The 25175-nt window shown below is 47.5% G+C and overlaps 10 protein-coding genes across 10 annotated transcripts; 6 read left to right on the top strand and 4 right to left on the bottom strand.

Moving 5' to 3' along the window:
- Window positions 1-1579: 1579 nt before the first annotated feature.
- On the top strand, window positions 1580-2359 carry ATNIH1004_010480 (uncharacterized protein; the record flags this gene model as incomplete). The annotated part of the gene is made up of 1 exon (XM_033575049.1): window positions 1580-2359. One exon carries the CDS (start codon window positions 1580-1582, stop codon window positions 2357-2359), a length of 780 nt encoding a protein of 259 aa, XP_033423067.1.
- A 510-nt stretch (window positions 2360-2869) lies between these two features.
- ATNIH1004_010479 (uncharacterized protein) lies at window positions 2870-5334 on the bottom strand (the record flags this gene model as incomplete). Its single annotated transcript, XM_033575048.1, has 5 exons — window positions 2870-3610; window positions 3666-3800; window positions 3853-4172; window positions 4321-4520; window positions 5231-5334. The coding sequence occupies 5 exons, from the start codon at window positions 5332-5334 to the stop codon at window positions 2870-2872; spliced, it is 1500 nt and encodes a 499-aa protein (XP_033423066.1).
- Window positions 5335-6091: 757 nt separating this feature from the next.
- On the top strand, window positions 6092-6950 carry ATNIH1004_010478 (uncharacterized protein; the record flags this gene model as incomplete). The annotated part of the gene is made up of 2 exons (XM_033575047.1): window positions 6092-6236; window positions 6727-6950. The coding sequence occupies 2 exons, from the start codon at window positions 6092-6094 to the stop codon at window positions 6948-6950; spliced, it is 369 nt and encodes a 122-aa protein (XP_033423065.1).
- Window positions 6951-8664: 1714 nt separating this feature from the next.
- Window positions 8665-9251, bottom strand: ATNIH1004_010477 (uncharacterized protein; the record flags this gene model as incomplete). Its single annotated transcript, XM_033575046.1, has 2 exons — window positions 8665-9130; window positions 9184-9251. The coding sequence occupies 2 exons, from the start codon at window positions 9249-9251 to the stop codon at window positions 8665-8667; spliced, it is 534 nt and encodes a 177-aa protein (XP_033423064.1).
- A 1790-nt stretch (window positions 9252-11041) lies between these two features.
- Window positions 11042-11635, bottom strand: ATNIH1004_010476 (uncharacterized protein; the record flags this gene model as incomplete). The annotated part of the gene is made up of 2 exons (XM_033575045.1): window positions 11042-11509; window positions 11567-11635. 2 exons carry the CDS (start codon window positions 11633-11635, stop codon window positions 11042-11044), a joined length of 537 nt encoding a protein of 178 aa, XP_033423063.1.
- Window positions 11636-12512: 877 nt separating this feature from the next.
- Window positions 12513-13504, top strand: ATNIH1004_010475 (oxidase ustYa family protein; the record flags this gene model as incomplete). Its single annotated transcript, XM_033575044.1, has 4 exons — window positions 12513-12756; window positions 12806-12928; window positions 12990-13111; window positions 13163-13504. The coding sequence occupies 4 exons, from the start codon at window positions 12513-12515 to the stop codon at window positions 13502-13504; spliced, it is 831 nt and encodes a 276-aa protein (XP_033423062.1).
- A 1185-nt stretch (window positions 13505-14689) lies between these two features.
- Window positions 14690-15144, top strand: ATNIH1004_010474 (uncharacterized protein; the record flags this gene model as incomplete). Its single annotated transcript, XM_033575043.1, has 2 exons — window positions 14690-14929; window positions 15019-15144. The coding sequence occupies 2 exons, from the start codon at window positions 14690-14692 to the stop codon at window positions 15142-15144; spliced, it is 366 nt and encodes a 121-aa protein (XP_033423061.1).
- A 1752-nt stretch (window positions 15145-16896) lies between these two features.
- On the top strand, window positions 16897-17463 carry ATNIH1004_010473 (uncharacterized protein; the record flags this gene model as incomplete). The annotated part of the gene is made up of 1 exon (XM_033575042.1): window positions 16897-17463. The coding sequence occupies one exon, from the start codon at window positions 16897-16899 to the stop codon at window positions 17461-17463; it is 567 nt and encodes a 188-aa protein (XP_033423060.1).
- Window positions 17464-18269: 806 nt separating this feature from the next.
- Window positions 18270-19019, bottom strand: ATNIH1004_010472 (uncharacterized protein; the record flags this gene model as incomplete). Its single annotated transcript, XM_033575041.1, has 4 exons — window positions 18270-18349; window positions 18397-18535; window positions 18563-18794; window positions 18859-19019. 4 exons carry the CDS (start codon window positions 19017-19019, stop codon window positions 18270-18272), a joined length of 612 nt encoding a protein of 203 aa, XP_033423059.1.
- A 4364-nt stretch (window positions 19020-23383) lies between these two features.
- On the top strand, window positions 23384-24658 carry ATNIH1004_010471 (uncharacterized protein; the record flags this gene model as incomplete). Its single annotated transcript, XM_033575040.1, has 12 exons — window positions 23384-23474; window positions 23522-23599; window positions 23645-23690; window positions 23744-23804; window positions 23853-23889; window positions 23940-23994; window positions 24042-24104; window positions 24164-24175; window positions 24272-24323; window positions 24380-24386; window positions 24447-24539; window positions 24579-24658. 12 exons carry the CDS (start codon window positions 23384-23386, stop codon window positions 24656-24658), a joined length of 675 nt encoding a protein of 224 aa, XP_033423058.1.
- Window positions 24659-25175: the final 517 nt, after the last annotated feature.

Below are 25175 nucleotides of genomic sequence, written 5' to 3'. Positions count from 1 at the left end.
GATTGTCGATTCATCTTCACGGACTGAAATCGATGGACACCAGGAATGGGAAACCGAACAAATTCTTGCATCGCGTTTATACTGCAGGGAGCTTCACTATCGCGTAAATGAGCTGGATATGATATTGATCGTCAGTTGTATCCTGTCTGTAACTTTCGGAATTCTCAGAAATGACGTGATTTTCATACAACCTACTAGACCAAAGTTGGACCGCCTATGCGTCAGCAGGACTGGCTTTGCGCGGGAGGAAACGATGAATTTCTTTGCAGATCATGATAGTGACAATATTGCAGCTTCTCCTACGCGTACAAATGGCTGGGAACAGCCATTTTTTCGGGGAATGGGACGGGCGGATTGTGAGGATCGAGCGAGGGGTCGGCTTGCGTTATTTGTTCTATCTGCTATGTTTCATTATAGGGGAGCTGTGGATTGTGGCAATATATGGGGATATCTATTTTATTGTTTACCTTGATCCTCTTCTTTTCCTCTAGTGTTTAGTATTTTCGTTTCAGGCTCCGAAAAAGTCGATTTGGCATCATTTCCATGTCTGTTTCGTAGATCATAACAGCAGACACATGTGCAGTCGCCTACGCATAAGGGTGTTGCAGTTTCGGGAGCATGGGATGGACTTTGGGATGGATGATATCCAATATATGTACATATATGTCTTTATGCATTTGACTTGTGCGCTTGCTTCGGGTATTAAGGTGGTTGAGCCTTGTGTGAAATATTTATAGTGTGGGACCCTGGGTTAGCTCGACGGTAAGATCAGCCCATACCTCGTGATAAAGTTCATCTCTACATCTCCCACTGGTGATTGCGTGCCAGAGGTCTTTCGCTCGGATCTCGGCTGTCTATTTAGGAAGACTGAAGACATTGTATACAATCCTCGACGCGAGTATTCTACACTAAAGGCCTTCTATGTCAATTCTACCTGGAACGATGTAGGAATATCCGGTGAGGAAGAACCATCCTACCAACTGCACAGGAAGGTAAATTGATACTAAAATGAGTGTAATCTTCCCCAGGCGGCTAATCTCAGTTAACCAGGAGACTCTGGGGATATCGGCAACATAATAGAATTCAATTGGTCGGCCCGAGAGAATCTCTCGGTTAAATTCGCAAGAACCGAGTCTGGGGTATCCGGGGTGCAAAGTTCGGTTAAATTTCTGTACCGTTGGCTCCTCCACAAAGTGGATCGTATGGTTTGTTTACGGATTTATTTATTAATCAATTGAATTTTGCCGATGGTCATGAGCTGCTTTTTGGCCAATACTGCAATCGACTGACTAGCTTCGCTGTTTCAGTATTTGGAGAAGAGGAGATAAAAGCTTCAACCCCCCATATTTCTGGGAACTGCCCTTCTAAATATGCTATGTTATGCGTATTCTTGAAAGTTGACTTTATTTATTCGATGTATACATTTTCACGCCAGCCATATTCATCAGTTATTGATTATTTGGTTTATTGAATTGACTGTCTTCGTCACTTGCTCGATTACTCTTCTTATTGCTATGCGGATTCATGCTTCGAGATAGAAGCCCAATTGGTTGAATTAGAATTGTGCATCAAGACAACCATGGCCGATACATACTTGTCTTTCGACTTTCCCACCTGGCCGTTGGATGCGCTGGACGCCCCACACAACCTTGGATTCGAGCCAGACTACTTTAGCCTGAGCGAGGAAGAGTTGCAGCGATGCCAGTTTCCAGTTCCAACACGCGACGCAATACCAGCACAGCTCCTTCTCGACAGTGAACTGGGGTCCGTGGGCGTGGGGCGGCAGATATCGGCAAAAACGGACAATTTCTACCACCCACTGACCAACTACGCGCCCATGACTGCGGATAAATTTCCTTTGTACGTTATGACCTCATCGGATGGAGAACGCGAACTGACGCAGATGGGCGCACCTAGATTCCAAGGTCTCTACCAGCTGCCGAAAGACCCTCTTTCCCTTGATGAATTACTGCATTCCACCTCGCAGGTCGCCACCGAACGTGCCCTGTACATGAACGTGATGCCGCAGCATCAGCCCACTCCCTTCTCTCCCTCGTCATTGCTGGATTCCAGCAGCTCACCCGACACCAGTTACAGCTCCTATGTCTGGGAGCAATGTGCACCAGGGCTGAATCTCCCCGACGCGCTTCCTCCAACAATCACGAACGATAGCGATGACAGCCTCACCCCACTAGAGATGCCCGATGGCAGTACGCGTTTCACGGCTAATTGGCTGCCTGTGGATCCCGAGGGTGGTTTCACCATATGCTTACCCAAAAAGGCTCCCATCAACTTATTCGACCTGGAGTGGATGAACCACGACAAAGAAACATTTATTGCCGCTGATACTGGGGTGTGACGCTGAGATACTGACGCTGGCAAAAATTGATAATAAACGGTCCGACCGTCCCTCGCACGACCTTCAGCAGACAACACACCACGAGTATTCAGCGGGATCGGTTGATATCCATCGCACGTAGGGTCACGAGTTTGAAGTCGAGTGGATGGAGGGCATTTTGAAGCAGGACCATTCCTGATCGGCCGACACGAAGAAGCGAATTTTCGTGATTAAATTTGAAGCAAGAATCCCTCGACTATCTTGGATCTACCTGCGACTAAACTCCGTAGCCTAGCCGCAGCGAGAGCCTGCAAGCAAATATTAAGCCATTTGCAGATACATACAAATACAAATAAAGATTCTGTTCGTGAGCACCTTCATATTCTCAAATAAATGGATAAATAGTCCCTGAAAGCCTGGCAAACTAAAAAATGCCCATGGGAATACCCGTACCCCATGTATCTTGCCAATCCACCCAAAATGTTAAAGGCTGTAATAAAACAAATGGCAGTTTAGAAGGTCCAAAATCCTTCATGCATTTCCCAACTTGACTGCAGATGAGGCGCACTGGTTGGAAAATACTGTAAGCTGCAGTTTCCGTCCAATAAAATGGAAGCATTCGACCAAGAATTCTTTCTCGATCATATTTTCTGTAAACACATCAAATGCTGTGCGTATCACAAACATGATCCGGGACACAAGACAGCCCGGGATATTCTGGATGTAGTACTTCATGCTACGACAGATGTTGCAGGCAAAAAGGTATCGCCTCTGCGGTCCCAACACGCTGACCAGGCCACTATCCGCGGTAGATATGACAAGGGACAAAGCCCAGTAAAGGGACATGGAGGTGGCCAAGAGAATGTCGGGATATACCAGCACTTTCGCTGTCACAGTCTGCATCGTGCTGGGGTCCCGGCATTTGAAAACTGGGAAACCATCTGGGGTCTCGCAGTCAAGTTCCTCCTTGGGCATTCCGGGGGGGTATGTATCGGCATACATGGTCTTCCACATATTCAAACGAGCCTGGAGTTCACCCGCCAGGTCCAATATCGAGGACTGCATCGCCGCTAAAAGGCTTGGAGGTGAGTTTGCCTCTCTTAACAGGGCCATGAATTCATCGATCTGAGAGAGGTATCCGGGAATGTCGACGGCGATATCCAAAAGCCGATGTAGAATATCCTTAGGTGTTCCATCTCCCGTCCAAGGAACAGTCAGCCATTCCTTGGATGCCATAAAAGTCGGCTTGCGATGGACTAGAGCTGCAGTGACCTGATATTATCAGTACATGTTCCAGCAAGCATCACCAATCGGAGGATCGACATACCCAGTAGAGTCGGAGATCGACAAATAACGACCGATCAATCCCATGGCGGTGTCTATACGCTGTGCGTGCTCGAAGTAGCTCGAGGCCTCCTAGCTGGTGCCTAAATATGGAGTCACTGGAGCTCTGCTTAAACGCCTACCAAAAAAGAATCAGTACAGTTTCTGTTAAGAAAGACTGGTCAACGGACCTCGATAATGGTAGACAGCAGGACAACAACCAATACGTCAGTCGACTTGCTCTGTTTAGGATCATATAGGGCATTTTGCAGAAGTCGCAAAACCCGAATATATCGTGAGTGTCCGACAACCTCTATTGACGGGTTTCCATCCCGACAACCAGCAAAGCTAAGCGCGGCAGCCTCAAAAGCTGTGCAGATAATAGGCGAGAACATTCGCATTTCCGACGCCTCCCGCAATGCGATAGAGCCGCCATATTTGGCCAGATTCTTGGGGCTAAAATTGCTAATTAGCCGTTCAATAAAGAGCTCCATTACTGTGGTGGCAATGGCTGGGTCCGTTAGAACCGCTTTGGATTGAGAAAGAGACGGAGTCGTAGCAGTGGCTGGATGGTAGTTAATCACTGTACAAAAGGAACCCCTCATAACAGTTTAAGGCCCAAGGGCATGTTGCCTAGTGCCTAGCGCCAACCTACGTACGTGCTCTGCTTGATTGGGCATTACCCTCCCCGCCCAATATTAGAGTATCAGCCTGTCCATGCGAAAGATCCAGTGCGTCGTCGGGTGGTTCGTCATCGCCGTCGCTATCGGACTTGATGTTGTATACGTTGTGGCTTTCCTCATGTTTAATCGGGGGGAGGTTCGCAAGCTGATGCGCTTCGTCCAGCTGTCGTCTTAGGCTATCGCATGTCCGCATGAGATTGTCAATGAGCGTCGATTGTTGGATGTAATGTCGGTCTTTTTTGCTGGTACCATATTCGCATTCCGAAGGAGTGCCTCGGAGGCAGCAGGCCCCGCATGGCCTCACTCTGTCACACTGGCCAGTGGAGTTGGATTCAGTCGCGATCGCGTAAACAGGATAGAGAGCAGAGAGCATACGATGCATAGAAGTCATTCCATTCTCTTCGCTCTTTTATCTTCACCAACCTTGACTTTGCGTTTATGACAGTTCAAGCACGAATATGTGGGTCGCATCTTCTTGCGCGCCCCAGGTTTATTAGCTGCAACTGGGAAGCCCGGTGGCTTGTCTCTCGGTGGCCTGTCGCCAAGATAACTGCTCATCTCTGCGACGATACCAATACACGATGGGAAAGGGGTCGTCCGTTGTTTGAATGGCCAGTAGTCTGAGAGGTCGATTCTATGTGAAGGACGCGAGTACAGAGTCTGCTGTAAATGGTGTTAAGAAAAGAAATTGTTACTGGAGGTTTTGGGGGGACACAGGATTCGTGTCTCGGGGCCATTCACGCATTGTTAGTGGGGACCACCTGCCGAGTAACAACTACGTAGTTACTTGGGCCCTGTCACCTTGCTCCATGTGATCCCTGATCCCACACACAGCTCAGCTAAACTCAATGCTGCAACGATGCGGATGTCGTGGGCTACTACTTACTCTGCAAGGTTTCCAAATACTCCTCCTGGGACCCTGTCTTTCAAGGGTTCGTGCTCTGCCGACCATAGGGTGGCTTGGCTGAGTTTGACGATCCGTGTCCGCATGGGTAGTGATCGGGAAGCTAATTTCCCCCATCACCTTGGGATCGTCATGCAAGCGCCTAAGATGGAAAGCGTCTGACAATAGTTGACAGTACATCCCCACAACAACCACACAAAGATACTACCTAGATATTTATTTTGTTAGCTTGACCTTTGCCACACATCTGTAAGCAACGTATACACACAGCTACCGAATATATATCCGCAGAGAGACTGATGGTTGTTTGAAGCTGAGGTATAGCTAGATCCATGATACGTATAGTTTTGGGCAGGCTTGGCAATTGAATAGGCGGCTAGGTGGACTACTAACGTACTCCACGGCCGTCCTGTCCATTTTCCACATATTTTTCATGATTTCTGCAACAAACAGAATAAATTTAACTATAGGAGAAGGAGCAGACCAAAAAAGGAATAATAAATTATAATATCCTATAAAATAATGATAAAGTAATGATCTGCACCTTAGGTGGTCGCCTAATATTCGGGGTTTACGGCCCCGAGTACTTAACCCCTTTTCTGTATTCTAGAGAAGTGCGCGAGTCAACCACCCAAGGAAGTATGGTAGTTACGAGGACCCAGGTGGGGCAGACCAAGGCCTCGGCTAAACCTGAACTTTGGGGGTCTGTGCGGTCCCACAGAAGTGCAGGGAGTCGGGGTTACTTAAAACATCCTTACAGAATTCATTTACAATTACAAATTATTCTGTCAAATTCTTCAACAAATTCAACAGCACTACCAACCAGTTGACTACGGGTTACAAATGGAAGACCCTTCCTACTTTGACCTTGCAATGGAGGGCATGATGCCAGAGGTTATTACAATCTCTGAAAGTGAATACAAGGTAGAACAAGCAGATGAGAATGTACCCACTTGCTCCCAATTGGTTGGTAAACGGCTGCTAATTGGTTGGCCAAATTTACTAACAAAAATATAGGCTCCTGGTTTTAATTCAGGAAGAAACACCCCTCTGATGGTTTCTACCGTTGAATATCCCATCATCTACCGGAATACCCAAATATATCAGAACATGCATATGTTGTCTCTACTCTTGAAAATGACCGGACATTGATGGCATGATAAAGAGCGTACTAGCCACACGATAATAGAAAGGATGGTATGAAGAGATAGTATGAAAATGGTAATCACCTAGATAGATGTCAAGTGTGTGTGCTTTAGTAACGCAAGGACCGGGAAATAGTTAATTGGTGGTAATACTTTTAAAACTCAGATCTATTCTCACTACATACTATCAGGTAGTAACATCATCGATTCAAAGCTCCGATTCAAAGCTCGGAATCAAGCATGCGATAGAACTGAGGTGCGAATCGCTGCACGTTCACGGGCGTCGGGCGCTTTTTAAAATCACACTGAGGTCACCTGAATATACCTTTGTAGGAAAAGGTGCGCCAGTCGAGTTTGTCGAGCTCTCGAAGCACGAGGAGCTCGTGCATTCGCATCTCACTCCAATCCAAGGAGTATCTGTGCCAGTTTTACTCGGCAGCCTGCAGCTTCGCTGCCCATTCTCTTATGACGGCATTGCCGAGATTGTTCGTCTGATGTTCGTGGGCTATGCCGGAAGGACCTTGCAAGCCAGCATGACCTCGATCGCCATTGACTAATTCAGCAAGCTGAGAAATTCTTGCAGGCAATTCGCGATCTACAAGTGCTTCAGGGTGATTCAATGCTCGGCAACATGGTCAAGGATAATGATCGGGTGATGTTCATTGATTTTGAGCGGGCAACGTTGCAAACCCGACGAATACCACTGGGCGGCATTTCATCAAATCTCTATCATACATGACGATAACTGTGTTCTTTATATAGTCGTGTTGTGTGTTTCAGGTTTAATGGTCCCCTCTGGAGGCATCATGTCCAAAACCAACAGACGGTACGCGGGGGGCGGGGGGCATCAAGACGTTCAATAAAAAGCCCATGGTTGGTACTTCAGCCACCAATGCTAGCCTGTAAAACGTTAACCTCATTTCCCCCTCAATTGGGCTGGCTCCTCTAATAGGTAAACCATTCATATGGCCGTTCAATACGGAGAGAAGCCCCCTTAATGGGCGCTGAGCCCAAAGCCGTGGCCAGTAGCATATCCGACCTTATAAATACTGACCATATTCCTAGCTCAACCAAATATGGAACAGACAAAATGGCCCGTAGGTAAGTCCGCTGGTCTTTCAATATACATAGCTAGAAATTACTTCTACGCATTAAGGCCAAGTGAATGCGAGATTGAATATTCATGAAGGTGTTCAACCACACAGAACACTTGTAATAATGTTTTTAGCTAGATACTATGTGGCTTGTCCATCCTTTCTGAACCACCCTTCCTGTGTCCGATCGAATTCTTTGGTATATACGTGAACGCGATGCTTGCCGTCGTGATGGCTGCTTCTCTGTGGGACCATTCGTTAGGTGTGGGTGCGTCACCTAACATTACAGTACGCTATTATATAAGGAGCTCAGGAATGGATCAGATATAGTGGTCTTTTGGTCCAGTGGAATAGTTACGGTCCTGAGCTTGGCAATAACAACATTGATTGGTTTTGAATACGCTACGTGCAAGCGGTGCACTTTACTTCTATATACGAAATCCAATCGTTCAGTATATCTCACATTCAAATGGCCCTCACTACGGTCGTTACCTCCATTATATGGTTGTATGGTACCATTATTATCGCCTGTAGTATCCGTTTTTGTTGTGATTCAGAGTAAGATTGATTGTTCTATTCTCCTCATAAACTTGACGATTTATATACAAGATGAATATCAGACTGATTTCCAATCAACCTGATTCCATACGGAATTTATTCCGTATGAGCTATGAAGCTCTATAGTTTACTTGAGCGAGCCTCGATTTACAACAGGACTATACGGTTGGATACGGTTGCAGACAAACATCTGCACCACATATCTGGCTATATTCATATGCCTTCTTCATAAGACCTACGTCTCTCTTGTCTGACCTTCTTTCGGCAGGACAACTGAACGCCTTGCCTCTTTTTTTTGGCTCGAGGAACAATGAGCAAGAGCGCATTGAGAAGCTTTCTTCAGGGCGGCTAGAGGGTTATTTATCTTTGCTTACAAGAGCGAGCTGATATATTGAAGCCGGAGGAATGTATTCTCAGCAATCGATACAACGAGGAATGCGCTTGAACTGGCATCTACACTCCCTCTATTTGCGGAGTCTCCATTTATCTTCCACAATAGGGCAAAGAGATACTGGAATCAACAGGAATATTCAATATAATTACTTATAATAAGGCCAGTCTTTGAGCCATCTACTAGACGTTTCTGTTCCCATACCTTCTTTGCTCCATCCTGCAGAAATTACATGTTGCTGCTGTTCTCACACATACTTCGAAAGAGGCCATCGGTCTTGTTTATCAGCGTCCAGGGATGGTCAAACTCGATAACGCGGCCGTGGTCCAATACCAGCACCTTATCATAATCGATGATGGTTTGCAGCCGGTGTGCGATTGTGATGATTGTACAGTCCCGGAGCTCCCGTAACATCTCTTGGGTCTTGCTGTCGCTACTGTAACCGATAGAAGCCGTTGCCTCATCCATCATCAAGACCTTGGGATTCTTGAGAAGCGCACGTGCCAGACACATTAACTGCCTTTGGCCCTGAGAAAGGTTCGATCCGGATTCAGACACAGAATATTCAAGATTGAGGAAAATATTCTTATCATCCTGGGTAGCCACATTGGTGCCATTCAGTGTCAACGTGGATGCGAAAAGCTTCAACGGAGTCCCTGGAGAAGCGAGGAGATGAAAGAGATGACCAAGATAGCTAGCCACGGTTTCTCAAGGTCTAAAAACAAAGGAGATGGATGAACGACTGACTGGAGGTCCCAAGGTCGCCCGTAGAGAGGTATGGCGCAGTAAACCGAACTAAACAAGTCAAAAGGCATTCAGTAAACAGCCAGAAAACAACAAGTAGACAGGTCGGAGGATCAACAGTCGCGGGACATGCTACAATATGTAAACACGAAAACTCAGAGGAAGAACGTATGGTATTCCATTGACTAGTGAGAAGTTGAAGATTGAATGAACGTGGGCGAGGTCAAACACAGGAAGTATGGACGAACAAACTAGGGCGACCACCGAGAACCTCTTATGCAGTCCAGACCTGTATGAGTGTACAACAGATCCATTTCAAAAGCCTTAGCCTGAGCATATGAGCAGCATAGGATCAACCAATGCTCAGGATCAAAAAAAAAAAAAAAAAAAAAAAAAAAAAAAAAAAAAAAAAAAAGACCTCACGGATCCACTGCTCACTGCTTTCCTTTAAGCGATCAAATGAATACTCTCGGAGAGTCGGAGTATAACTAGTACATGCTTACTATATATCCAAATGATGCTAGTTTATAAAATACCTGCAATGTGTGTCCCTTCAGGAAATGACAAGAGCTTTGTTTCCGAATCAACGCAGTAATACCTTCAATATTTAAGTTTTTATGAAGTTTACAGAGTGTGCTGGGGCCAAATCTATATAGATTGGTAAAGGAAATAAATAGGAATTAGCATATGCTAAGCATATAATACGAATATATATTATATATGCGCTAATAAAGGTATCCTCGAGCTGAATTGCATGTCACCTCATTGGCATTATCTAGTGGCAATTTCAGAGGTGGAGGAGGAAAATAAGTAGGAGATATCCATGTAATTAGCATAAGAAAAGGGAATCCCAATAAAGGAATATAAAGATGAAATTTTCCATCGATGGACTCAATACCGGAAGATATTGTTGCCATGCCTGCGTGGACTACATCGTCACGGCGCATATTGTGCTTCCAAGGCAGCACTTCTAGCGCTAACGCGGAGTATGACTCTAGAATAGGATGGCCGCAGTATTTACAGCGAACAGTGTTTCACCCACCGTCACTTGGACTGAGTTGGGGAAGAAGGCATGGGGGAAAGTTTCCATCAGTGAAACTTTCCTTAACAATATCCCAACTGGCAAGTTTGGGCTGCCTGAAGTGATTGCGATGAGTGCACTGATCTTTCGTTAGGGAAGAAAATCGGTTCTGTAGGCTTGGTTTCAAATTAATGGAAACTAGGACTCAGCGGTAGGACAAACGGTGCGGATATTCGAGCTGATGGTGGCTTTACTGTGGGATGATGTCCCTGGATGCCTTGCATCAAGCGCCTGTTATGTATATTGCGTGTCTAGGAGAACATCTTTATAGTTGGATATATAGAAAGAGCAATTATTTCAGTGTAATCTCCTGTTATCTAACTTTCCAGTTATTTCATTCCTCTGTTGATGGACTAGATGTAGATTGAGTATGAATAGAGGAGGAAAAAAATACATTTCCTGCTCCTCATATGACTTACATAACCATTTCTTTATCTTAATACAAGAATATAATTCACCTACAGATAGCAAAATCTCCTGAAAACATCACTAGGCCTTTCAGCATAGGTCGTAGGTTACGTGAATCGGGATATTAGAATCATCTTATTGGTCCATGAAATATTGAAGTTGAGCAGGCCAATATCATAAACTGTATTCATTCTGGAACTGGCTACGGAGTTTGCAAAGACCACAAGAAAGAGAGTAAGAAAAGAGACTAGTTTTTGAGCAATCCAGCCATTCTCGTAGCTCCATTCGGGTGCACTGAAAAAGTTCAACACAAAATCAAGATACACCTGTACCCAAACAACAAAGACAACCAAGTCTGTCTAGAGCCTGACCCTAGTTTTCCATGTCGCGCTTAAGGCTTTGGAACCAGCCATAGTTTTGGCGAAGGATATTATGCACATCAGTTGTAGCCTTATCCATGTCAACCTTTTCAGTTGTAGGTTCATCCATGTCACGCTTGCCAAGACTTTGAAACCAGCCGTAATTTTGGCGGAGGATATTATGCACATCAGTTGTAGCCTTATCCATGTCAACCTTTTCAGTTATAGGTTCATCCATGTCACGCTTGCCAAGACTTTGGAACCAGCCGTAATTTTGGCGGAGGATATTATGCACATCAGTTGTAGCCTTATCCATGTCAATCTTTTCAGTTGTAGGTTCATCCATGTCACGCTTGCCAAGACTTTGAAACCAGCCGTAATTTTGGCGAAGAACGTTATGCACATCAGTTGTAGCTTTGTCCAGTTCATCGGTGGCCTTGTTGCCGTTTTTGAAGAAACTGTGAGCCTGAGATTCTAGCATCTACCTAGATACAAGCCACATCTGCTTTCTATCGAGAACGGAAACACTCAAACTCACCTGATCCATAATTGGGGCACTCGCACTCAGAACAGCGAACAAGCACGAAGCAATCAAGCCAACCTTCATGATGAAGAATAGGATGTATGATAGACTAAGAGTGGATGAAATTTATGCTGAGCAACTACAGATGAGATCGATAGTGATAAAATCGAGAAGACTGCGTATCTGTAGGCCTATTTGTACGTTTGGCATAAGTGCTATTGCGGCATTTTTCTGAGGCCCAAGGGCAGTCCTTACTTTGGCTTTATGACCAGATGACTCTGAAGGAATGCCACAATGCTACATCAAGTCATCCGTTAAACAGTCCAGTTTCTATTAATATCCTGTAATCAAAGAAATGCAACTTGTGATGACTGCACAATCCCCGACCGATCAAGCCTTGAGTGTTTCCCTGGCGTTATGCGTTTCTGTAGGTTCGCTCAACAGGGGCCCCAGTCCGGAACACTATCCATACCCTATCCCTATTTCATTGCATATTTTCCCTTGCTCCCGCAAAATTGGCGAAATACCCCAAACAGGTGCCTCAGGCACAGGGATTGGCATTGTCCCGGCGGATCCAACACCACGTCAGTTATATAGGCCACTGGAACTGTTTCAAATACCAGATCACTCTTCATACTGTATGATGAAGATATACTATAAATAACTAATGATAGGCTATTTGTATTTTGTAAGTGGACGACTTTCTGCGTACTACAATCCCCGCATTATTGCAAGCTATTGGCTATATTAGACCTGACCCCCCTTGTTTGATAGAGTTTAATTGCAATGAAAGTAATTGCAAGGGGGCTTCCTGCAATGTAACTGCTCACCGCACCTTCCAGAGGAGAGGCTGCCAAACCAACCTTCCCATCCTTTGACTGGGTGAATTCTCCTCCCACATACACTCAAGTAGCAGTCAAGCTCCTGACCAAAACAGACAACTCACCTTTCACCCATAGCGATGCCTCTAAATGAGACCAGTGTAAGTCTATATTCGGACGAGCTGGATGATGTCAAGGCATCATTTCTTGTCCCTGATAGTACATACTATATATTGCTGAGCGAGCACAAAGAACGAGAAAAGAAGCTTAGCAGGACCCTAACTGTCCAGTGGGCACTGATTGGAGTCCTTACCTGTGCTTTAATTATCATTCCCTTCTCACTAAGATATGGACGAAATTATTGGATCCCCGATGAACTATATTGTATGCTTCCCACAATCCAGACCATTCTTTAGTGATCTGATGTCTATAGCTCCTGCACGGGATGTGATCCGATACAAGACTACTGTCTTTGACTCTGGATTTGAGCGCAAAACCAAGTATATGGGCCCACCTACAGAAGAGAATGAGCAAGCATGGGAGGACCTCTATCAAGGTATGCTGGGCAGTTTCTCCTGGTTACCAATCCGTTGGCTATACTAACATAGATGCAACAGCCGGTATCAGCATAATACCAATAGACCAAGCTGCAAAGCTTCCCAACAAGACAGTCCCGATCCAAGAAGCGCCGGGGTATTATGTCGTGCAGCTTGATGTCTTCCACCAGCTCCACTGCTTGGTAACTGAGCCTTTCCTATTCCTGAAACAGAGCTGATACATTTGTGCTCAGAACCAACTGCGTCTCAAGATTTGGGGCTCGAACCCTGTCCACAGCGGAGTCGCAGTCAAGAGCAGTACAGACAACAGTACAGACTCAGATCCTCTGGGGCTCCAGGAAATGGACCACTTGGACCACTGCGTTGACTCGATCCGCCAAAGTCTGATGTGTTCGTCTGATATTTCGGCGATTATTTGGATCTGGCATGAGGAGAGTCAGGCTACGAGACCTCTTGCGAACAGCACCCACACTTGTCGAGATTTTGAAGCTGTGCGCCAGTGGGCTTTGGACCGCCAGGCTCCGGAGTGGGATGAGAGCATCCATGTTGCTGATCCGTTGAAGGGCGAGAATTAATTTGTGGTGCCTGGAATTGTCGTATCTGTCTTCATAAGATGGTACCCAATGAGTACACCTGATGACTTCATGGAAGCATGTTCTAGAAACTCTTGTCCTAACGTAGTCGGACACCGAATGGCCCAAGACACCGAATAGCCCTGTTTCTCACTAAATAAGTGTGGGAAACGGCTCATATTCAGTACAAAATTGATCCCATCGAGAGAGATGCTCATCCAAATCCTTTACAAAAATAACAAGAGACCAAAAAGATGATAGGTCTTTCCATGCAGCTTCATTTGCCTGCTTAAATTCCTCATCATCTTCAAAGTAAGCGTTTTCTTTACGCAAAAGAGGCTTCGCTTTAGTATAAATGTTTTGATTTATATGCCAAATACATCTAAGGCAGTGTGCAAGTGGAAGTATATGAGAAATTGCATTGATCAGCGCTTGATCCTTGTCAACAAGTATGGTTTGCGGGTCAGAAATTATATAAATTTTTTCATATAATGATCGGATAAATGAAAGAATGAATTCATATGATTCCTGCCGCTCATTTTGTATAAAGCCAAAACCAACATAAAACGTTGAATTAGTTGCAGTTGAGCCGACAATATCAAGCAGTGGCATGCGGAATCGATTTGTTTTGTATGTGCAGTCCATAAACAAGTTATAGGGATTCAGTTGCAAATGTTGAATACAAACACGGTGTGTTGCAAATAATGCAATCATATGGTTATGTGCATCTGTCTTCCAATTAAAAATCTGATAAAGTAATGATCTGCATCTTATGTGGTTGCCTAACGTGCCCCTGGGTACTTCAACCCTCTTCATGTATTCTAGGTGCGAGAGTCAACCATCCAAGGAAGTATGGTAGTTATCGTAGTCTAGGATATCAATGACATATCGTTCCCTATATAAGGCAACTGGTTGTGTGAAGCTGTTCGATGAGCTTACTGCCTTCTTCCCCCCTGAGTCAGATGGCTATGTTTGCTTACTTATTTACATATTCTCAAGACCATGATTGGCTTTTGAACTGCGGATGACCCCTCAACTCCCAACCTCGAATTTGGACTTGCCCTTAAAGAAATTTTATCCTGCAATTCTGATACATGTACCTACTGTAATAAATGCTCTTTTTTCCTTCTAACCACAGAGTACCTAATCCCTTCTCGCTAAGTTTCACCTCATTATTGTGCATGACAAATGAGCTTCACACGTGACGACTATACGGTCGCATGGATCTGCGCCTTGCCGCTGGAAATGGCGGCCGCGAAGGTCATGCTGGACGAGATTCACCCTCCGCTCCCCCAGCCACAAAGCGACCACAATGTCTACACACTTGGGAGTGTCAACGGCCACAATGTGGTGGTGGCCTGTCTGCCTAGCGGTGTTTATGGGACGATATCCGCTACAGCTGTCGCGTCACATATGCTACATTTCGGAGTATCCAGTTCGGATTGATGGTGGGTATTGGAGGCGGAGTCCCGAGCCAAACTGCTGACATTCGCCTTGGTGATGTTGTAATCAGCAAGCCAACTGCCACTTCAAGTGGTATTATCCAATATGACTACGGCAAGACACTTCGCGACGGACGATTCCAGCACACCGGGTCGCTTAATAAACCACCTCCAGTGTTGTTAAGGCTGTGTCTCAATTAGAGAGTGATTATATGACAGGAAAAAGGCTGATTGGCAAAACATTGATTGATATACTGCACAAATGTGAAGAGATAGGAGAACAGTTTTCGCGACCAAAAGATGACTGGCTATTCCGACCGACATACAATCATGAGGATAGCGAATATAACTGTTCGGCATGTGATCAGACCCAGTTGTGAACCGTCCCGAGCGGATAACTGATGACCTTATTTTCATATGGCTTGATCGCTTCTGGAGATCAGGTATAAAAAATGCCAAGACTCGAGATTCCATTGCTAAAGATCTAGACATACTCTGTTTTGAAATGGAGGCTGCTGGGCTCATGACGAACTCCATCACTTGCCATTCGAGGCATCTGTGACTATGTGATTCCCACAAAAATAACAGTGGCAAGGTATGCCGCCCTTGCTGCTGCTGCCTATGCAAAGGCTCTCCTGTCAGTGTTTCCCATTTACTGCTACAAGAAGGAATCACATAATCAAGGGACAGTTTGGATGGTTCCTTTGAAAGAACCCGCGATTCGTAGGTCGGGAAGAAGAAATCACCAGACTGAAGGATTGATTATGCAACAGAAGGACCTGCAAAGTTGCTATCTGCGGACTAGGCGGAGTTGGGAAGACCCAGATTGCACTTGAACTGGCATACCGCATGCGAAATCGAGACCCTGAGTGCTCGATTTTCTGGATCACATGTACCAGCTATGAGAGCGTGGAACAAGCCTACATGAGCATCGCCTCAACCCTAGGAATAACTGATACCAAGCCGGCAGAGGTAAAAGAAAAAGTCAAGGCTTATCTCAGCCAGGAGAGTGCTGGGAAGTGGCTTCTTCTTTTTGATAACGCAGATGATATGGGGATGTGGAGCAAGAATAACACTAATACTCCAGTACTAACGGACTTTCTGCCTCAATGTGAGCAGGGTCATATTCTCTTTACCACACGCAGCCGGAAGGTAGCTGTGAAATAGTGTCTTCTTATGTGATAATGATCTCTGAGCCGGACACAGAGACTGCTGTCAAATTTAGAAAACTCACTATTGAAAAAAACTTAATATCGTGATATACCATTACTCTTCTTGAGCAGCTGGCCTTTCTCCGTTGGCATCACCCAGGCGGCAGCGTAATTAATGAAAATAATTGGCCTCTCTGATATATTATACTTTACAGGACCAGGACCAGATGTGATTGAATTCTGAGTGAAGACTTGGGATAAGGCGATACAAAGACACCCAGAATCCTGTGGCTTTGACCTTTCATCTCCTTTCAGCAATTCACGATTAAATGAACTCGCGACTATTATCATTATGGCCTGATCAATCCCGGATATTCCACAGTCCTACTTCCCAGCCGAACTCGACAAGAAGAGAATTGATGCCATGGCCTCTAAGCGTTCTCCTTTGTTAGGAGGAGGGGGGACTTTCTAAATCTACACCGACTAGTCCATCTTGCAACTCGGAACTGGATGAGAAAGAGCCAACAGTTTAGCTGCAAATATTGAAAACTGCAGACCGATTGACGAAGCTTTCCCGAACAATGACAACCAATCGGAAGTGTGGCGGAATATCTACCCATGCGTTTTCCTAATAGCAGAGCTGACTTCCAAAGGAGCAGGAGAAATACATTATTTTATTGTGAATATTGGGGGGTGTCTGTATAGTGACGGCAGATGGAAGGAAGCAAAAAAGCTGGGGGTGCAGGTGATGGAGCTCCGCAAGCAAATACTGGGGCCTAAGCATCCAGACACTCTCATCAGCATGGCCAACCTGGCATCAACATACATGAATCAGGGACGATGGAAGGAAGCAGAAGAGCTGGGGGTGCAGGTGATGGAGCTCCGCAAGCAAGTACTGGGGCCAGAGCATCCACACACTCTCACCAGCATGGCCATCCTGGCATCAACATACACGAATCAGGGACGATGGAAGGAAGCAGAAGAGCTGGAGGTGCAGGTAATAAAGCTCCGCAAGCAAGTACTGGGGCCAGAGCATCCAGACACTCTGACGAGCATGAACAATCTGGCCTGCACATGGAAACTATTAGGAAAGGTCGAAGACGCCTTAGCCCTGATGGAAAAGTGTGCAGAGCTCCGCCGTAAATTGCTGGGCCCAGATCACCCGCATGCCATATCTTCCTCTAATGCTCTTAGCAACTGGGAAATAGCAGTGAATTCCCTGTTAAAGAAGCCAACGCAGCAAACTTCACCCGAAGCCTCTCCTACCTTGCCCATCCACAATCATCCTCCCAAACAGATGAAATCAGACTCCGAACCTGTCACAGGCGGCAAACGACGGGCATTGGTAAGGTTTTTCCGGAGACGATAATCTATGTTAAGCCTTTTACCGCGGCTGGATTAAACATATCCTTAATATGATTTATGTATCAAGGCTCGATCTGGCCTTCAGCTAGCACTTCATGTAAAGGGCTGGAGCCCATTTGACCTCTCGGGCCAATGTCCCTATTGTCCCTACAGTAGTAGTAGTAGTATTCATACTCGGATCTGTCAGCTCTACGCCGAGTGCCGGAAAAGGTCCCGTTCCGACGGCTGGGCCAACCGTCGGGGCAGTTAGATACAGGCACGTGATAGTATATCACATGATCGAAAACGCTGATTTGTTCGATATTCGGCTAATACCGAATAGGAAAGTAGACTCTATTATTGAAAAGGTGCTTAAAATGATTGTTTTGATGGTTTCTTGATTATATCGATCAACGTATTATCATTCTTGTGATTATAATGGATCGTTAGGTTGCTTCTTCTGCTAGGTGTAGGGGAGTTCGTTTTACCCCTCTTTTATGACCTTGTTTACGTCACTATTACCACCAACTTATTTGACATGATTCAACCTTATCCCTGATCTCGCCCCTATATCCAACCTCTCTGCTGTGTTTCGTCGCCAACAACCACTTCGTCCCACGTACACCGTTAGTAGAACCATACCTGTCTGCATGCTCGCCTGGATCCTACATTAGCACCATCTCTTCCACCTCCACGCCTGACTCGTTGGTTGTCGGTTCCGTGCCCCGTGTCATTCGTCCGTGTCATACGCCTACGGCCTTCGAAGGGCCTTTTAAGGAATAATGGTCACTTTTTGAATAGAATTCCGATTGCATGTCGGAGGGTACCCGCCTACGGGTTGTGCGGCGTGGGGACTGTGTCGTTAGCACTCCTGAATTGGCCGAGGAGTCGTGTCTGCAGCATAAATGTGACTGCCCGCTATGTCAGGCCGGCTGCTGCCGACGAGACGTCTAGGTACCGCCGATAATCAGTTGTTCGGCGGTCTTTCCACAATGTCTTTGACCGCAGATCTGCATGCCGGTGGCATGAGATAGGACATGTTGAACCACTGCGTCCGTACCCGCAGGGCATGCGGTCGTGTCCATGGCACTAAGGTCCTAGGTAGGATGCGAGTGCAATCTTACCGGTCTGATCTTATAAGCACCGAGCTGTGCGGCGGGGAGGGCCTCGTGGAGGTCAACACGCGCTTTGTGGGCTCGGGCAGTATCTTTTTGTGTGTTGGCCGTGGTGGAGGTGCCCACTGTTTTTCCCAGCTTTGTGGGCAAGCTCGCGCAGGCGCCGGCGACACGCAGAGACCAGGAGAGTCCTGGGTCCGTACTACCGTGTCGTTGGCGGCCTGCTCGGCGGCGAGCTTGGCTAAGTAGTCAGCGTGCTCATTGCCGGCGATGCCTTCGTGGCCCGGGAGCCACTGGAGGCGTACGCGGCGATGTGCGGTGACTTGTTAGTGTTGGAGGATGCTGCGAAGAATGTATTACCTACTTCGCGCAGGTAGCGCAGGCACGGATGGCGGCTTGGTTGTAATAAGATCACAATATTTACTGGCTGCGTCGCGTTGGTAGGGGTCGCCAGTGCAAGTGCCATGTCAATTCCATAAGTTCTCCTGTATAGACCGTATGCGTTGTCTCTTGTCCAACTGGTGGTTAAGATTCCTGTCGCGCAGTAATAACCGCCGAGGCCCCGATACGCCCTTGTACCGCTACCATCGGTATAGGCCCTCGTGGCGTCTCGGGGAAGGCGGTTATGTTGTGGATTGCTTTTCCGTGTATCGGCATTGATTTCCGGTGGATCCCACCAGGGGCACGATCACCGGCTGGATCGTTTCCACGCTGAATTGCCCGGGTCCTCGAGGGCCTGGGCAACGCGTCGTTCAAGCCGATGCAGCGGTGACAGTGCCGGGTCGCGTTCTATATGGGTTCTGCGGTGGTGGGGGCGTGTTTCGTATGGTGCGCAAGGTTTGGTGGAATGGGGAAGACATGATTTGCAGGCAGGCCCTGTCGGTAGCCATGCGCAGCGCTACGCTTGGCGGCGTATGTGTAGGCATACCTCTAGGGCAACCTGTGCGGTCGTGCGGAAAGCGCCCGCTACGCGGCATAATGCGCGGTGTAGAATGCTCTCCAGCGCTTTGGTGATTTGTGTGGCGCTTGATTGATAGCCTCTGGCGCCTCGAATAAACCACGCTGAGCAGCCGTAGAGAATCTGTGGCGTAAGGACTGCGGTGTACATGCGTCGGAGGTATCGGGTCGGTACGCCCCATGTTGACCCTGCGATCGACGAGAGGGCGGCTGTTAGCTTCACGGCTTTGGCTTGCAGCTGCTTAAGGTGTGCTTTGCCGCTCAGGTTGGGTCTAAGAAGACCCCTAGATACCGTAGCTCAGACGTTGGCTGTATCGCGATGCCATTTATAATTAGGGGACGGTCCAGCTCCATGACGGAGGTAGCATGGTGTCTATCTCGTGGCCCGATCTGGCGTACCATATTAATTAGGCCGTACTTGGACAGTGAGAACTTCGACGCATGCGTGCGTTCCCAGTGTTCCGTGTGGGTGTGAAGCCGACGAAGACGAGCATAATTTTCGCGAACCGTCGTGCCCCAGACCAGGATGCAGATGTCGTCCACGTAACCCAGCGTCATGCTCTTGTACGTTGGGAGGGTGTCAATAAGGTCGGCGTTATAGAAGAGGTAGAGGATAGGGGACAGTGGTGACCCTTGAGGGATACCGGTTGAGACCTCGCACTCCTTGCTAGGGCCCTCTTGGAGGCAGATAATGGTTCGTCTTTCTGTTAGAAAGCTGGAGATCCATTGTACTATGGTTTCAGGTACTCTGCGCTTGCGTAGATTGTGTAGTAGTCACCTATGGGATACATTGTCATATGCCCCGGAGACGTCCAGAGTTAGTAGGGTGGCCACGATGTCTCCGTTTCTCCACGCCGCATGTACCTGCTAGGAGTAGGTGCAGCGCGTATTCACAGGAACGGCCCCTGCGACCACCAATATGGTGCTCTGGTAGGAGCCCGTAACATTCTACAAGGTAGCTAATCCGCGACGCAATAATAGCTTCCAGTGCTTTGCCGATAGTGCTTAAAAGCGCAATTGGACTGTAGTTCTTGGGGTTGGAGTAGTCGTCCTTCCCTGGCTTGCGCAGGACGACAGTCTTTGATGCTCTAAAGTGTGACGGCTGCACATGGTCTGTTTGCATTGTTTGTATCTAGTTTTATTTACTTCTCCGCACCGCCCCCTCACCACCTTTCTTTCTCCTATCTACGCATGAAATTTTCGTTGAGATAGCACCAATTCCATCAAATTGCTTGGCCGTCACATAAAGTGGTTTGGGCAGTAACCTGTATCTATGCAGGCGTTGAAGATGCCCTCCAACCATGTTTCAATGTGGGCCAGGTTCCGCTGTAGGACCAGGTTAGGAATCCCATCCGGCCCAGGGGCCTTTCGGGGTGCGGAGCTTATACAGATGCAGACCGGTAAGATAGCGCTCGCATCCTACCTAGGAACCTTAGTGCCATGGACACGACCGCATGCCCTGCGGGTACGGGCATCAGTCAGTCCAACATGTCCTGATCTCATGCCACCGGCATGCAGATCTGCGGTCAAAGACATTGGAAGACCGCCGAACAACGATTATCGGCGGTACTAGACGTCTCGTCGGCAGCAGCCGGCCTGACGCAGCGGGCAGTCACATTTATGCTGCAGACACGACTCCTGGCCAATTCAGGAGTGTTAACGACACAGTCCCCACGCCGCACAACCCGTAGGCGGGTACCCTCCGACATGCAATCGAAGGCCGTAGGCGTATGACACGGACGAATGACACGGGGCACGGAACCGACAACCAACGAGTCAGGCGTGGAGGTGGAAGAGATTGTGCTAATGTAGGATCCAGGCATACAAACAGATACGCATGTAGGTATGGTCTTACTAACGGTGTACGCGAGACGAAGTGGTTGTTGGCGACGAAACATTGCAGAGAGGTTGGATATAGGGGCGAGATCAGGAACGAAGTTGAATCAGCGTTTTCGATCATGTGATATAGTATTACGTGCCTGTATCTAACTGCCCCGACGGTTGGCCCAGCCGTCGGAACGGGACCTTTTCCGGCACTCGGCGTAGAGCTCGCAGATCCGAGTATGAATACTACTACTACTACTAACTTCTGGTAGTTGTGCCGAAAGGGATTGACCACTGGGGGGGTGGTCTTGCGGACGTGCAGTTCAAGGTCTGCTGTTAGGGGCAGTACTGGGGCAGGGGACCCTAACGTTCTGGTAACCGTGCTGGGTACCGTAGATCCCTTGGTATGGGCAGCGCCCAACCAGTTAGATATATACGATCCTGAAGTTATTGTTGTAGTGGTTCCCAGAACCGCGCCGCGACGGGCGGCCTTGAGCCAGGAACGCGGAGGTCCTGACACGGGCGTCAACGCGCCGGTCCGCAGGGTCCCAAGTGCACTAACAGATTTAACCAGCTGCAACTGGTCTTTTGTCTGCTTCGACACTAGGGACTTTAGTTCCGTGATGTCTTTGGTGAGGTCCTCTACTGAGGGAGCCTCCTGGAACCGTCCGACCAGTTCAATGACCGCGTCCAGGAAGAGCTGGAACAGGCCCTTTGGCGGGCCGTGCGAGCCTGCTCCATCCTGGATTGCTTTTAGCTCTAAGGCGACAGCTAAAAAGGCATTCGTATATGCGTATATGTTTTCATGGAGTCGCTTGCTCAATCGGCCTTGTAGGTTTGAAGGCCACGTAGCCTTTCCACCCGCGTTCGGCGCCATTGCGGCCACAATGACGACGGGGGACGGGAGGAAGGTCCGTTTTGAGGATGATCACGGGGATATTTGATAAGTTCAATATAATTTAACACAAAAGTCAAACGGTTGCGTACTTTGGTGGTGGTAGTAGTAGTAGTAGTAGTATTCATTAACCTGTCCTAGCTTACATATGAATGTCGCCATGCAGGGTTGCGCTGACACAGTCAGTGCTGGGGAAGCCACACCTGGCGGCTGGCCATCCCAGAGTTCGCAGATGGCCCTAAGAAAAGGATATAGTTAAACAAGCAACACAAACGAAAAATTTAATGAATGTCACCCCCGGGTATCAACACCACCAAACATCGCGGCGTCCTCAGAGCCGCGGTGTTACTGCTCAACCCCTGACGGCACCTGTACCTCTCCGTCTGCAGTCGTGGGCTGCACCGTAGGTCGACTACCACTGCGTCTCTGATATCCATTAACCCCGTGGCCACCGGCTCGGCCCCCCCAACGCCTTCTGCATATCTCCGAACCGTTATCTGGTCTGCTCGGCGGCCACAGGTATCCTGGTCCGGCGTCCGCTGGTATGAACTCGCTTCAGGCAGCAGCCCAATGTCCTTATTAGTTATCTTGCGCGGGCCGAGACAGACGTCTCGCCCTGCGCTTGGTTGGTGACCCCTGTCGCTGCAGAGTCTACCGCTTGAAACTGCCCGAGCAGGCCTGTTTTTATCATAAAATCCGCCACTGCCACGCTGGCCTTTACCTACTGTATCACCGCTGTGGTGCTGGGGCTAGATCTTCGGCCAAGGGGGGGTGTTAGGGACCTACCATATTCGGTATGGTCACGTGGCCGCGTTTGCATTTATTTTGGACTACAAGATCTAATTTTTTTTCTCTTCATTCTTTCTCTCTTCTTCTCTCTTTAAACCCCCCTTCTTGAGTGAGTATCGCATGTCCCTTCTTGGCATATACCGCGTATATATCTTGACCGGAAGACTTGAAGCCTTTCCTTCTCCCCTTTCCTTTCTGTATGCCCAGAGTATACAATTACAACCATTTGTGTGACCCTTTCTTTTCTGTATACCCAGTGCATATACTACCAATCTGTGACCCAATTTCTCTTTTTTTGCATGTCGGAATACACTGATGATTTTAGTTCTTATTCAGGGGCCTTGTTCTCAGCATATACCATCAATATGCAGAGAATGCAGCTTTCGCGTGAAGACTTTGACAATCCAGAGGTCGCTGGGGCGGTGAACCCCCACCCCGACTACGGTTACTTTCACGGTAAGTATCTACTTAATATATTCACAACATGTGCTTAACATATGCAGGTCCCATCCCGAATCCAAACCCCACCTGGCGCCCACACCCGGACCCCCGCACACCTGTGACCACCGCGGACAACGAGAGTATGGGACCCCCGCAGATGTGCAGCATATGCTAATTATTTACAGATGCCCCAACCTCCTGGTTCAAGGCTGTAGGTATTAATAGCATGGTGTAAGTAATTAACATGCCTGGCACATGCTAAGCATGGGCTGACAACCTCGCAGATGCGACATCGCAGTCAATGGCAACCAAATGTGTGGCCAGCCCGTCGGTTCTCAGATTGCTGTAGGTCGTGTTTTTTAGCACATCGTTATTATGCTACCTATTCCATAGCTTCGCCGCCACATCCGGAACGCCCATCCCGGTGCCAGTGAGTTGTCTATTCCTTATATAAGTCTAGCAGATGCTAAGGATTCATAGCTCTTAATCCCTTCCGCACCAACATTCCCCAGGCCGAGCGCATTGCGGGTGAAAAGTTAGTGGATATGTAGCTTCTCTTGGGCATATACTAATAATTAACAGCGCTTTAAAGCGATGGATCCTTAGCAGAGGATGGAGAACTGCCCGTTACGTGAAGGAGCCTGGGTATGTCCTCCCCTCCGCATATATACATGTGTACTTTGGGCATAGGGCTAAGATGCTAGTGAGGGTCCTATGTACGTATTATTCAGGATTACTGTAACTTCCTCAGCAGCTGGCGTGAGTAGAGCATATCTGTATTATATGCATAGTATATAACTAAGAACCACTAGCCAGGAAGATAACGACTTTGCTCAGCAGTTTGGGACTGAGTTCCATCGTCCTGTATGTGATCCGGGTATTTACTCTACGTATTCCCTGCGTATGCTAATATTTCCTAGAGGCTGGGTAAGGTCTCTGGTCACAAGGCATGTGCCCCTGGAACCTAAGCTCTTTATAATATACTAGTATATGCAGCCAAATCTCCCCACTACCCTCTAGCCACCTACCCCACGTCTGCCCCCAAGCGCAAGCGTGCTCCACCGAAGAAGGGTCACAAGGGTAAGTATAGCACATCCCCCTTATACTAACATCTGCTAGAACTTGTAGCCACCAGTAGCCGGAAGCAGCCGGCGCGCGGCAAGAAGAATGCTGCCGAGTCAGTGCCGGAGACTGCGTAGGGCATATGCACGGTTGGTTTTTAGAGATAAATTATGGAGTCTAGGAATAAGCAGAGCAAATACTAGTCTAGACGTCTTTTAGGGAATTGAAATGGCTTTTTTAACATACTACACATCTACTAGGTGTATGCTCTGCACTTGCAGGGGTTTCCCTTTTTCTTCTTCTTTCCCCCTCTACCTCTTCCTCAAGCTCCTCAATTCGCTCAACCATATCTCTTCGTCGCTTAAGTCCCTCAAGCTTCTTTAAACGCTCTTCTAAAGGGTCTATGTTTGGCATATACACAGCGGGTGATCTATCAATCAATCAATCAATCAATCAAAATTCTATTAACCTGATGAAGCCTATCTATTGAAACAACAAGCTATGCAGGCGCTTCGCCGAATGAAGCAGAATCTCGTGCCAAAACGCCGTATCCCATATGCAATCGCAGTGCATTGTAATGCAGTAGACAAATCAAAAAGCAAAAACACAACTAAAGCAGCTGCCACACGCCTGCTGCGTGTCTACCGCGCCATC

This window comes from Aspergillus tanneri (assembly GCF_003426965.1).
Source record: "Aspergillus tanneri strain NIH1004 chromosome Unknown AapTan_5_pilon_pilon_pilon, whole genome shotgun sequence".
NCBI classification, from domain to species: Eukaryota; Fungi; Ascomycota; class Eurotiomycetes; order Eurotiales; family Aspergillaceae; genus Aspergillus; species Aspergillus tanneri.
Note: the sequence above shows the minus strand (reverse complement) of the source record. Positions and strands in the feature narration are given on the sequence as shown.